The sequence below is a fragment of the Hypanus sabinus genome, chromosome 16 (assembly GCF_030144855.1).
Source record: "Hypanus sabinus isolate sHypSab1 chromosome 16, sHypSab1.hap1, whole genome shotgun sequence".
In the NCBI taxonomy this organism is placed as follows: domain Eukaryota; kingdom Metazoa; phylum Chordata; class Chondrichthyes; order Myliobatiformes; family Dasyatidae; genus Hypanus; species Hypanus sabinus.
Window position 1 is genome coordinate 86,010,682 of NC_082721.1, and position 14,692 is coordinate 86,025,373.

The 14,692-nt window shown below is 37.5% G+C and overlaps 2 protein-coding genes across 2 annotated transcripts in view; both read left to right on the plus strand.

Annotated features, from left to right (window-relative positions):
* The window catches only part of LOC132406548 (PDZ domain-containing protein GIPC1-like), a 78,313-nt gene that overhangs the window by 35,152 nt on the left and 28,469 nt on the right, over positions 1 to 14,692 (plus strand). Inside the window, exon 4 of the mRNA XM_059992360.1 lies at positions 11,394 to 11,506. Within this exon, the coding sequence (XP_059848343.1) occupies positions 11,394 to 11,506 (113 nt within the window). The remainder of the gene's footprint in view (positions 1 to 11,393; positions 11,507 to 14,692) is intronic.
* Positions 660 to 3,869, plus strand: LOC132405886 (uncharacterized). The gene is made up of 2 exons (XM_059990868.1): positions 660 to 773; positions 2,921 to 3,869. Exon 2 carries the CDS (start codon positions 2,923 to 2,925, stop codon positions 3,769 to 3,771), a length of 849 nt encoding a protein of 282 aa, XP_059846851.1. The 5' UTR covers positions 660 to 773; positions 2,921 to 2,922; the 3' UTR covers positions 3,772 to 3,869.

Sequence of the window (14,692 nt, forward strand, 5' to 3'; positions counted from 1 at the left end):
CGGCAGCCGTTTTGCGAGCTCCGTTCCAAATCTACAGTATACTACTAATTTCTATGATTTTCTTAGCATTTTCTGTTCAAGTAGTTGATTGTCACATCAGATATGATAGACTGACCCTATGTGCTGCCTTTCTTACATTGGGATCCCCTGCTTGTGCGATCCATGGGAGACTCGCCTCTCACACGGCCACTGCCTTGGGAGAAGGGCAGGCGTCTTGCTGAGGCTGAGATGGTGTGCAAGTTGGCCGCTGCTCCCTAGCATAATCCTGGCTCACACTCAACAAGCTTTGTGGACTGAGAGCCAGAATCTACCAGCGGGAAGCAAAGGAATGCAACGTTTTGTGCTTCCTGGAGACCTGGCTGATGGAAGAAATACCGGATCATGCCATTGAGCCTTCGGGGTTCTCCCTGTTCCGGGCGGACAGGTCGAAAAACCTCACTGGGAAGAGTAAAGGAGGAGGGGGGGTATACTTCATGGTTAACAGTGCTTGGTGTGACCCCCCCCTCCCCCCACACACACATGCATTCAAATCTTTTTGTTGCCCGGACTTGGAATACCTGGTGCTGTTGTGCAGACCTTGGTGGCTGCCTAGGGAGTTCATGGCTGTTATCATAGTGGTGTACATTCCGCCGCAGGCTGATGCTGACCAGGCTCTCAAGGAACTGTACAACACGCTGGAGACTGCACACCCAGAGGCTGTCTTCATCATTGCTGGTGACTTTTATCGAGTGTCACTGACGAAAGTCTCTCTGGAATTTTGTCAGCACATGCAGGTGAGCACTTGTGGAGATAACACACTTGACCACTGCTACACCCCCTTCCACAATGCTTACAAAGCTCTCCTTCACCCAGTTTTTGGAAAATCAGATCACTCTTCGATCCTGCTTTTACCGACGTACAGGCAGAAGCTGAAATGAGGCAGCCATAGTTAAAACCGTCCACTGTTGGCCCAACCAGTCAGCCTCCATGCTGCAGGACTGCTTCGATGACGTTGACTGGAATGTCTTCCATTCACACTCACCTCAATAATAAGCAAATGCTTTGAGAGGCTGGTCAAGGATTACATCTGCAGCTCGCTACCACACAAACTGAACCCCCTACAGTTCGCCTGCTGACACAACCAGTTGACAGATGACGCAATAGCCAATGCTCTACATACCATCCTTTCACATCTGGAGAAGAGAGATGCTTATGTGTGAATGCTGTTCTTGGACTACGGTTCAGCATTCAACACCATAGTTCCCTCCAGGCTCGACAAGAAGCTCAGAGACCTCGGCCTTGACCATGCCTTGTGCAGCTGGATCATGGTCTTCCTCTGAGATTGCCAGTAGGTGGTAAGAGTGGATACCCTCACCTCCACCCCTCTGACTCTCAATACAGGAACCCCACAGGGCTGTGTACCGAGTCCCCTCCTTTACTTCCTGTATACCCATGACTATGTCGCTATCCACAGCTCTAATCTGCTAATTAAGTTTGATGACACTACATTGATTGTCTCTAACAAATAACAAGGTGGCCTACAGGGAAGCAGTCACCTCTCTGACACAGTGGTGTCAAGCAAACAACCTCTCCCTCAGTGTTGCAAAAACAAAGGAGCTGGTTATGGATTACAGGAGGAATGGAAATGGGCTAATCCCTATTGACATCAATGGATCTGGGGTTGAGAGGGCAAACAGCTCCAAGTTCCTCAGCATCCACGTCACCGAGGACCACACGTGGTCTGTACACACCAGCTGTGTGGTGAAAAGGGTATAACAGTGCCTCTTTCACCTCAGATGGTTGAGGAAGTTTGGTATGGGCCCCTAAATCCTAAAGTTTCCACAGGGGCACAATTGAGAGCATCCCGACTGGCTGCATCACTGCCTGGTATGGGATGTGTACCTCCCTTAATTGCAGGACTCTGCAGAGAGTGGTGTAGACGACCCAGTGCATCTGTAGTTGTGAATTTCCCATGATTCAGGACATTTACAAAGACAGGTGTGTAAAAAGGGCTTGTAGGATCACTGGGGACCCGAGTCACCCCAACCACAATCCATTCCAACTGCTACCATCCGGGAAATGGTACCGCAATGTAAAAGCCAGGACCAACAGGCTCCCGGACAGCTTCTTCCACCAGGCCATCAGACTGATTAATTCACGCTGATTTGAGTGTGCTCTATATTACATTGACTGTTCTATTTATTATAAATTACTTGCACATTTAGACGGAGACATAACATAAAGATTTTTACTCCTCATGTATGTGAGGGATGTAAGAAATCATCAGTTCAATCCTTTGCAGTGACCCACACCAGATAGTGATGTAGCCAGTTACAATGTTCTTCAGTTACAAATTTGCGAGTGCCCAACTCTCTTCAAACTTTGTAATAAAATGTAGTCCTTGTTGTGTCACCTTTGTAGCTGCATCGATATGTTAGGTTCAGGATGGTTCCTCAGATGTTGCACCCAGGCGCTTGATATTGCTCTCCCTTTACACTTCTGAGGCCTCTTGAGCACTGAAATGTGATCCCTCTGCTTACTCTTTCTGAAGTCCACAATCGGTTCTTCAGCCTTTTGTTGAGTGCAAGGTTGTTGCTGCGGCACCACTCGTCCAGCTGATATGCTTCACTTCTGTATGCCCTCTCGTCACCATCTGAAATTCTGTCAACAATAGTCTGTTGTCAGCAAATGTATGGATGGCATTTGAGCTGTGCCTAGCCACACCAAGAAGTCAGAAAACATGGTCATCTCCAGAAAGACAAACATCGCACAATGTCTGATCAAGATTGGAAATACGGGGGGATGTCACGTGATGACGTAGGATCGAGACACTGGAACTCAGCCCTCCCGTAAAAAAAGTTAATAAATTAATGTTTAAGTGAAGAAAAGTCAATCAATACTTTTTTAAGGTTACTCATAAACTACTCTGGATTGTTTTAAGCTATGCCTCATAAACAGAGGATGAAGAAAACTACTTCCGCGAAGACCGCTCAAGTTGGAACAGAATCAAGGCCTACTTCTACCGAAGAACCACGGACTCAGGTACAACACACCACTGGTGAAACAGAACAGGAGACCGCGGCAGCATCGGCCATTTCTAAAGGGAAAGATCAACGAGAATTGCGCATGCGCAAAGGAACGAGCATGCGCAAACGAGTGCAACCAGAACTACAAAACCCAGCAACGACTGAAACCGACAGTGAAAGTGAGTCTGAGAGAGAGCCGGACTCTCTGGAAAAATCAGACGAAGATGGAGAAGAAGATGAAAGTTCCTCTGAAAATACAAAAAAGACTTTGAGGCAAATAATGCATAAATTAAATGCATTAAAAGTAATTAAAAGTAACCAAAAAGTAATTAAAGAAAAAATAATAAATATGGAGGCTATGTTTGATAAAATGACAAAGAAACAGGAAAAAATGGAAAAGAAAATTACAGATTTGGAAGTCAAAGTGGAAGAAATGGATGGAAGAATGAAGAAGATGGAAGATGATAATGATGCCTGGACATCAGAAAGAAAACAACTCGTGGGAAAAATTGATAAGCTCGAAAATTTTAGTAGACGCAACAATATTAAAATTGTTGGACTTAAAGAAGGTACCGAAGGAGAAGACCCAATAAATTTTTTTCAAAAATGGATTCCTGAAAAATTGGAAATGGGAGAAGAAACTTCAATTGAGATTGAAAGGGTGCACAGAGCCTTAAGACCAAGATCTCAAGATGATCAAAATCCGCGATCAATTTTGATAAGATGTTTAAGAAAAGATTTTGAAGGCGGCTGCCTAAGGTGCTAAAAGAAGAAAAGGCCCATTGATGATAGCAGAGAAACCAGTTCTTTTTTATCCTGATATAAGTTATAACCTTTTGAAGAGAAAGAATTCAATCCAGCTAAAAATGTTTTATGGAAAAAAGGTTATAAGTTTTTAATGCGTCACCCAGCAACACTGATAATGTTTTTGGAGGAGGGAAAAAGATTTTTTTCCTGATTATCGAGAAGCGGAGGTGTTCGCACAAAAACTCCCATCTCTTCGCTAATTAAATGTAGAGACTTCTAAATGTAATGGTTAAAGATGAAGACAGAGATAGCGAATGGAACTGATGGACATTTAAGGATGATATAAGGGAGAAAAGTAAAATTTTAGAAATAATAATTGAGAATAGTATGTTTTTTTATATATATATACTTTTTATGTTGCGGGGGGGCTGGGGAGCTTTGAATCGGTTACTACGGGATTCACGTGTGTAATCATGGCGACTGCCATGACCCGTACAACATAGGGGGGTAATGTTGTGTTTTTTTTCTTTCACAACATTAGTAGGGGGTTATTTTGTTTTTTTCTTTATTTTCTATTTTCCTTCTGTTCTTTTGTCTGGATGATTGGTGGGGACACACATAGCAACATGGAGACTTCTAAAAAGATTCCCCAGGATACAATGAAAGTTGAAAGATTAGGTATTATTATAGATTGGAGTAACATAATTAAAAATAATGACTAATCTATTGAATTTTTTAAGTTTTAATGTTAATGGGCTTAATGGACCAATAAAAAGAAAAAGAATTTTAATATATATTAAAAAAATGAAAATAGATATAGCTTTCTTACAAGAAACTCATTTAACGGATATAGAACATCAGAAATTAAAAAGAGACTGGGTTGGAAATGTTATTGCAGCTTCATTTAACTCAAAGGCGAGAGGAGTTGCAATTTTGGTTAATAAAAATTTACCAATTAAAATACCAAATGTATTAACTGATTCGGCAGGAAGATATTTAATTATACATTGTCAAATTTTTTCAGAACTATGGACTCTTATGAATATTTATGCACCAAATGAAAATGATGTAAAATTTATACAGGAGGCCTTTTTGAATTTGGCTAATGCACATGATAAAGTATTAATAGGTGGAGATTTTAATTTTTGTTTAGATCCAGTTTTAGATAGATCAACAAAGGCTATTACAAAATCAAAAGTAGCAAAATTAACTCTATCATTGATGAAAGATTTAAATTTGATTGATATATGGAGAAGAATCAATCCAAAAGAAAGGGATTATTCATTCTATTCAAATAGACATAAAACATACTCAAGGATAGATTTTTTCCTATTATCAACAAATACTCAAGATAGAGTGAAAAATGTGGAATATAAAGCAAGAATATTGTCTGATCACTCTCCTTTAATAATGATAATGATAGATAAAGAGGAATCAATTTATAGATGGAGATTTAATTCAATTCTACTAAAACAAAGACTTTTGTGATTTTATGAAAAAGCAGATTCAGTTCTTTTTAGATACAAATTTACATTCGGTTGATAAATTTATATTGTGGGAAGCAATGAAAGCATATTTGAGAGGCCAGATAATAAGTTATACTTCTAAAATTAAGAAGGAATATATGATAGAAATAGATCAATTGGAAAAAGAGATTATAAAATTAGAAAAAGAATCTCAAAGAAATATGACAGAAGAAAAACAAAGACAACTTATTAAGAAGTTAAAATATAATACACTCGACATATTGAACAGAAAAGGCAATTATGAAAACTAAACAGAGATATTATGAACTAGGTGAAAGATCACATAAAGCTCTTGCATGGCAGTTAAAAACAGATCAGATTTCCAAAACAATAAATGCAATTCGAACAAAAGTGAATGAAATTACTTATAAGCCTCTAGAAATTAATGAGGCTTTTAAGAATTTTTATTCTGAGTTGTATAAATCAGAATCAAAGAATGATGATGTTAAGATAGAAGAATTTTTATCACAAATAACTCTTCCAAAATTAAATACAGAAGAACAGAAGGGATTAGATACGCCTTTTACATTGAAGGAAGTTGAAGAAGCTTTGGGATCACTTCAAAGTAATAAATCTCCAGGAGAAGATGGTTTTCCACCTGAATTTTATAAAAAGTTTAAAGATTTATTTATTCTTCCTTTTATGGAGTTAATATATCAAGCGGAAAGAACGCATAAACTTCCAGAATCTTTTTCAACAGCTATTTTAATAGTATTGCCAAAAAAAAGATAGAGACCTTTTAAAACCAGCATCATATAGACCTATTTCTTTATTAAACACCGATTATAAAATAATAGCAAAAATCTTATCTAATAGATTATCTAAATGCTTACCAAAATTAGTGCATATGGATCAAACAGGATTTATTAAAAATAGACAATCGGCAGATAATGTAACCCGGTTATTTAGTATAATCCATTTAGCGCAAAAGAAGGAGGAAATGAGTGTGGCAGTTGCTTTAGCTGCAGAAAAAGCATTTGATAGATTGGAATGGGATTTTTTATTTAAGGTATTGGAAAAATACGGATTAGGAACATCATTTATAAAATGGATTAAAACTTTAAATACTAATCCCAAAGCTAAAGTAGTGACAAATGGTCAAATTTCAACATCATTTCAGTTAACAAGATCAACTAGGCAAGGTTGCCCATTATCACCTGCTTTGTTTGTGTTGGCAATAGAACCACTAGCTGAATTAATTAGAATGGACCCAGATATTAAGGGTTTCAGAGTTAATCAGGAAGAATACAAGATTAACTTATTTGCTGATGATGTTCTACTTTATTTAACAGATCCATTACATTCACTACGCAAATTATTTTATAGATTAGAAGAATATGGGAAAACATCGGGTTATAAAATAAATTGGGATAAAAGTGAAATTTTACCTCTTACTAAAGGAGATTATAATCAATGTTGATTAATAACTCAATTTAGATGGCCAGCAAATGGTATAAAATATTTAGATACAAGAGTTGATAATGACATAAAAAACTTATACAAATTAAATTTACCACTTTTGAAAAAAATTCAGGAAGATCTTGATAAATGGATGGCATTATCAATAACATTAGTAGGTAGAGTAAATACTATAAAAATGAATATATTCCCTAGACTACAATATTTATTTCAATCATTACCAATACAATTACCCCAGAAGTTTTTTCAAGAGTTAAACAAATATGTGAGGAAATTTCTTTGGAAAGGTAAGATGTCAAGAATATCGTTGGAAAAATTGACATGGAAATTTGATCTAGGAGGATTACAACTTCCAAATTTTAAGGATTATTATAAAGCAAATCAACTTAGATTTATTGCATCTTTTTTCGAGAAAGATAAACCGGCATGGGTTAGAATAGAACTAGATAAAATAGGAGAAAACGTACCAGAAGATTTTATATATAAATGGGAATCTAAATGGATACGGGAAAAGAAAGAATCTCCTATATTAAAACATTTGATTGATTTATGGAATAAGATAAATGTTGATGATGAGACAAAAAAATCTTTATTAGCAAAGAGATCTTTAATTCAAAATAGACTTATTCCTTTCACAATGGACAATCAACTTTTATATAATTGGATTCAAAAAGGGATTAGATATATAGGGAATTGTTTTGAAGGAGGTATATTAATGTCATTTGATCAATTAAAGAATAAATATGAAGTATCAAATAACACTTTATTTTGTTACTTTCAATTAAGGGCTTATTTAAGAGAAAAACTAGGTCAAACAATGTTATTGCCGAAACCTAATGAAATAGAAATTTTAATTCAAAAAGGAAATATTAAAAAATTTATATCTTGTATGTATAATTTGATTCAAAAACAGGCAATTAAACAAGGAATCCATAAGTCAAGACAAAAATGGGAAAGTGATTTGAATATTAAAATTGAAGAAACAAATTGGTCAAGACTATGTCTTGATAGTATGACAAATACAATAAATGTTCGGTTAAGATTGTGCAGTATAATTTTCTACATCAACTATATATTACACCACAAAAAATAAATAAATTAAATCCAAACTTATCGGATCAGTGTTTCTGATGTAACCAGGAAACTGGTACTTTTTTACATTCTACATGGTCTTGTTCTAAAATTCAACCTTTTTGGACAAATTTAAGACTCTTACTGGAACAAATTACAGGAACACAATTTCCTCATAATCCAATATTACTCTAATTAGGTGATATTGAAGGGATAAAACCAAAACTCAAATTAAATAAATACCAGAAAGAATTTATAAAAATTGCACTGGCAGTAGCCAAAAAAGCTATTGCAGTTACTTGGAAATCGGATACATATTTAAGTATAGACTCTTGGAAGAAAGAAATCTATGGTTGTATTCCATTAGAAAAAATTACTTATAATTTAAGAGATAAATATGAAACATTTCTGAAAATTTGGAGCCCTTATTTACTAAAGACAGGATTAAATCTATAGATGCTCTGAAGATGAAACAATTGGTCATTTGGGGAAAGAAATAAATATACATATTAAAGTTTTTATGAATTCCATGGAGCATGTGGAGATCTTCCAACAACCAGACAATCTTTCTTTCTTTCTTTTTTTTTTCTCTTTCTCTTTTTTTTTCTATAGGGCAGTTGGGGGGAGGGGTTATATACATTTTTTTTCATACTTCATTTTGTAACTACTTAAAAATGCAATAAAAAAAGTTTAAAAAAAAAGATTGGAAATACAAACATCAAACAAGTCAATAAATTCAGATACCTTGGCAGCCAAATAACAAGTGATGGCAGGTGCGACACAGATATCAAATACAGAATAGCAATGGCGAAAGAAGCTTTCCAGAAAATGAAGACTATATTAACAGACAGAAAGATGAGCATGTACACTAAAAACAGAATACTGCAATGCTGCATTTATTCTACCCTAACTTATGGAAGTGAATGCTGGACCATTTCCCCAGCAATGGAAAAGAGACTAGAAGCAGCTGAATTATGGTTCTACAGTTGAATGTTAAAAATATCATGGGCCACACACACACATCAAATGAAGTTCTCAGAAGAGCCCAAGCAGTTAGATTACTCATACCAACGATAAGAGAAAGCCAACTCTGATTCCCAGGACACATCATGTGGAAAGATGAACTAGAAAAACTCATACTCTCTGGAAGGAACGAGGGGAGCAAACCTAGAGGAAGACCTCGGCTTATGTACATCAAAAGCCTAGCCAGGTGGCTACACATCGAGGAAATGGAAGTCCTCCAAAGAAGAAGGGATAGATCTGTATGGAAAACCATGGTCACCAATGTCCGCATCGGATATGGTACCTAGACGGACAGACAGACAGACTAGCCACCTAGTCATGGATGTAGAGTAGAGCAGAGCAGTGGGCTAAGCACACATCCTTGAGGTGCACCAGTGCAGTTTATCAGCAAGGTGGAGATGTTATTTCCAATCAGTTTTACACTGAATTATGAAAGGACAGATGGTCAAAATCTTGGCCATTAGAAAATAATGTTGGGGGCAGTGTAACTGGAAACATTGGTATCAGTGAAAGGATAACCTCTTGTACAGTTCCAGTTGCTTGAGTTGGAGATACTGTGTGGTGCTCAAATGTAGCACACTTTTACTCAGAAATACCCATTATCACTACTTTGTTATTTCCTGTTAGTCACCTTATGTACAGATACTCCTGTACCTAGTGTCACTTTATGTACATACAGTCAGGCTATGTATATAAACTAATCTTGTATCATTTGTTTAAGTTGTGTTGTTTATGCTGCATCAGATCTGGAGTAACAATCATTTAGTTGTCCTTTAGACTTGTGAATGATAATAAACAGTTGTGAATTTAGGAGTGAGATTAGGTTCTGCCCATGTCATTGTCATGGACCCATTTTATTCCCTGATGATGGCTGAGACTGGGAAGTGAGCAAAATCATGCAACACGTTTTTGCCCTTGACGAAGCAAAGTGAGAGACCAAGGATGGCAACACTGACATTTTGATGGTGGAAAGTTCAGGGTCCACTCTCAGCATCAATTAGCACATCAATCAGAACAAAATTCCAGGGAAAAAAAATCTGCAGTTTATTTTTCTTTCTGGGTTCTTGTCCCCATCCAGTGGCTAATGTTCAGTTCATCTTTTAGTGTCGGGAGTGAAATGATAAAGCGGAAGGGTGATGCAGAACTTTTGCTGATTGTGGCAAGAAGTAGCTAAAACCTTTAAGTGAGAGGGTTTTCATTTCAATGGCATGTTTTACTCAAAATACTCCAAAATGCTTCACTGTGAATTAAGTATATTTTTGATGTTAGTCACTGCTACCGTGAGGGAATTGTGATTGAACTCATGTAAATAGGCTGTGTTATCACTGTGAGCTAAACTTGGTCTTGGCTCATAGCAAATAATTTGTCCACTGTTTATCATTAATCTAATCTTGTTATTGCTATGTTTATTACCGGTCCAGTCAGGTTAATGTGGTTGGGAATGCATGTTTTTGGAAACCACAACTCCTAATCACTAGACATGGAAAAGAAATTAAAATTGCAGTCTGTCCTGTCCAGAATCTCCGCTCTCTAGAAGTCCATGGAGTAACCCGTTTCTTAAATCACTTCTGCTCTACATTGAGTAACAATTATTTGATCACATTTTAGTGAGTGCAATGTTATTAAAAGATTTTATGATTTGGCATTAGTTCCAGTCTTGCTTTTGGGAAGACAAGTATTAGTTGTATGCTGCATACATACTTCGCTAATAACTGTACTTTGAATTTTTGATTCTTTCACCACTTGAAATAATTTTTCATTTACAGTCTAAATCCTAATTTGAACACATTCGCAGATCATTCTTGTCGGGCTGATCTAAATCAGCTCCCAGTTACGGAATGTTCTACTGTTAATTTTCTAATCCTTGTTTTCAAATCTCTCCACAGAACCCTGTCCATTTGTGTTCTTCCAGTGCAAATACCTTTGAAATTTGTACTTTTTCTGTTTTGACTTGATTGCTGGCAAATTTAATCACTTCAACATTGGCACTCTTGTCTTCTGTGGCTAATACCTTTTAACTCTAGAATTTGTTTCATAAACTCGGCTCCCTCTTTCTCAGTTGATCCACCTCAAAGGCTATCTTTTTAACCAAGCAGCAAATCTAATACCTCCAGACATGTCTCAATGTCAAATCTTATCTGATAAGGTACTTCATGGAAATGTTGCTTTATTTTAAAGATGCTATCAAAATGTAAGTATGAGAAACTTGCGTTACAAGTCAGCTTTTGAACTGGATGGTTGCCCCACTTCCTCAATCCCCAGCCTCCACTTATCAGCGGCATTTTACTGTGTCAACTAATCAGTAAGTGACTACCAACAGATGTTCACCCACAAGATCATCGGCTGATTTTGGAAAGTTACTGAATTGAAATCTCAGCTGTTCCTCAGATGTTGCCTGCTCTACCCTGCATCCTCTGAGCATTTTTCTTTATCTTTGTGTAATTAACCAGTGCCCAATCATTCTGAATCTTGGCCTGGAGTGGAGAGTTGTGCTGGTTCGAAAGTGTTCTGACTTGGGACTTGGTGTAGTCGTGAATTCCCAAGAACCAAGCTGTTGTTTGTTTTGATGCGTAATGCTGATCATTATTTGCCTCTCTTACAGACATGATAAGTCAGCGTGGCAAAGTGGGAAAATCTGCATCAGGTGGGCAGCTGGGTACTGGAAAAGGAACACTACGTCTACGAGCAAAAGGGGTAGCCACTGTGGAGGAAGAGGTAGGCTGTTTCATGTTGACTCTTTGAAATAGTTTGGGGATGTTTTTCTCTTAAGTGATGGGAAAGAGTAGTGGGATATGGTTTTACGGTCATACAACATGGAAATAGGCAGTTCAAGATGCCCATCCAAGTTTGGGTAATTTGCCAACGTTTGGACCATAACCTTAAACCTTTTTTTTTTGTGTACCTGTCCCGGGTTACTTTCCTCAATGGCTGCACTTTCCAAATACATACCACCCTTCTTGTGGGGTGGGGGGAATAAAAGAAATAGTTACATATCTCTCAAGTTCTATTAAATCTTTCCCTTCCTGCTTTAAACCCATGTCTTCTATTTTGTCATTCCCAAAAACTGGAAAAAAAGACTGTGCCTTCACTCTATTCATGGTCCATCTAATTTATATGCCAAGGAATAAAGTTCTAGCCTGCCCAAACTCCCCTTACTAAGGTGCTTTCCTTTTTTGCCATCCTGTATCATTCTTGTTAGATGGTCACATTTGGCAGGGTTCAGGTGTGATTACTTTGTCTTGAACTTGTGGTTTCTGGGAATTTGTTTTCATACTGAAATGTTCATGACTCTGATATTTTGATCTTGATCAGCATGAATTACATTTTCCCCAGAAATATTCTGAGTACGTAAATTGATAAAAGCGGTCAGAGGAGATCAATTGTAGTCCAAAAGGGAAAGTTATTTAGAGAGAGTTATTTATAGAGAGGTATTTATATAGTTATTTATAGGCTGCATCCATCTTCACCAAAAAAGAATATGCTTTTGGAACCTCAGGAAAGAGATGTAATTCAGTTTGTTTTTGTTACGTTAATGTGGAAGCATTTGAAAGAGGGGGAACGTATTTTGAAAGGCTGAGTATATTAGGGCATTTCGAGCAGATGAATCACCTGATTGAGATGGAATGCAATTTTTGTTACAGGAAGTGATGAAAGAAATTGTAGCAGTGTCAGCCAAATGCACACACATTTGCAAATGGTACCCGGGGACTGAAAAATTGCAAATGTTATAGCCTTCAATGAAAAGTGTAGGTTCAAACCCATTAAACCAGTCTGTTTTAGCTCCACAATTGGAAAAGTTGTAGAAATGTCAAGTAGAGAATTAGCAACCACTTGGATAAGTGGAGACTGATTTGAATGAAGCTGACTTAAATTAGTTCTAGACAAAGTGTACTTTGATAGAGATTTTTGATGAAGCAGTGGAGTTGATGACAGTAATATGGTTGATGTACGTGGACTTTCAAAAGCCATTTGATAAGGTGCCATGCAATAGGCTTGTTATCAAGATTGAAGCCCATGGAATAAATGAGGCAGTGCAAACAGAATGTTGGCTTGCTAACTGGTTAAAATAGCATGGCAGGGTGCTGGGTAGACGTGAAAGGTGGGTAGGGTGCAATTTTCAAATCTGCAGATGACACAGAATTTGGTGATTGTAGTGACTGGGAGATGGGTAGTAATAGATTTAGAGGTACAGAGGTCTGCTTATGGTTTGAGTGAATAAGTGGCAGATGAAAATAAGTACTAAGAAAATGTGAAGTATCACAAAATGGCAGGAGGTATTGAACAGGCAATATTAAGTTGAGTGCACAATTCCAGACTATTTTTAAGAAAAGCTGAATGTTATATTATGGGTGTATAGTTTATTGAAAGTGGTTAAATGCATTCAGGAGCTTGGGTTATAGGAGTAGCAGTTGTAGCAGAGCAAGGAAATCTTAGTGGCAACAAACGAAGTATTGTTCAATTCTGGTTACAAATCTTAAGGATGTTGTAAGGACTTTGGAAATGATGAAAGGTTTGTCAGAATGATCCTGGGGACTGGTTACAAAGATGCATTGGAGAAGTGTGGTTTCCTTGGAATAAAGCAGTTGAAGAGATTTAAAATGGTCAAGAATGTAGAGAAAGCCTGTGTCCTTTGGAGATGGCAAGGCCTAAAGGATATCAAATGATGACTGACAAATTAAATTCTTCTTGCATAGTGAATGATTAGAGCCCAGCGTGTATTGCTGGTGTTATAGAGGAAGCAGATTCAATTGCAGGGTTTGAAAAGGAACTGCTTAAGTATCTAAAGGGAAGAATTTGCAAGGTCATAGAGAGAGTGGAGGAATAAGACCAATTTGATGCTTATCCCAGAACTACAGCAAAAAGGAGCTTTGGCACAATGAGACGTATTTGGATAAATACATGGATAGATATAGGTTAGAGAAGGAGTTCCCAACTTGGGGTCCACGAACCTCTTGGTTAATGAAAGGGATCCATAACTTAAAGGTTGGGGACCCCTGGTTTAGAGGGATACAGAACAAATGGGTCGAGCTTAAGTGGGCACTTTGGTCAGCATGGTTGAGTTGGGCCAAAGGGCCTGTTTCCATGCTGTATTACTCCGACTCTTATACAACCATCACAAAAGAAATTATTTTTTAAACTATTTATTTCCTATTTAAGTTTAAAGTTTCTATCACATGGAACTAGTATGACTTGGTCTCACCTATCCCCCTCTCTAAGCCTTCAGTCCTGTTCACATTTCAAGGTCTGTGCTCCTTCAGTTCTCGCCTGGCTTCCCACAAATTAATGCCATCTTTTCAAATATCCTGAACCTTGGAGTTCCTCTTTGAAATTTCTATGACTCTACATGCAGGTCTTTAAAGATGTCCCTTAAAACTTGTACTTTAAGTTTTTGGTCATCACCTTTAATAACTCCTCTTGGATTGATGTAAATTCTTTTGTCGATGGCTCATCAAGTCTGCTCTATCATTCCATCCTGACTGACTTCTTATCCCTCTCAAACCCGTTCTTCTTTGCCATCCTTGCTAATTAATAATCTATCAACTTTAATTATACCCAATGAGTGACCTCCACAGCTATCTGTGGCACTGAATTTTACAGTTTCACTGCTTGCTGGCTAAAGAAATTCAATCTCATCTGTTTTAAAGGGATGTCCTTCAATTGAGGCTGTGCCCTCTGGTCCTAGACTCGTTCTTTGAATCGCCAGCAAGTACAGGCTCAGAGCCCTCAAACTCCTGTCATACTTCTCATTCCTGGGATCATCCTCATGAACCTCCTCCGGACCCAGTGCCAGTGCATCCTTTCTTAGATAAGGCCCCCAGAACTGCTCACAATTCTCTGTGTGGTCTGACCAATGCCATCTAAAGCCTCAGCTATAAGGTCAGAGTTTACAGTGAGTAGAAT

What these genes read in the sequence shown, in the direction of transcription:
- LOC132405886 (XM_059990868.1), top strand. Translation starts at nt 2,923, where the DNA reads ATGCCTCATAAACAGAGGATGAAGAAAACTACTTCCGCGAAGACCGCT.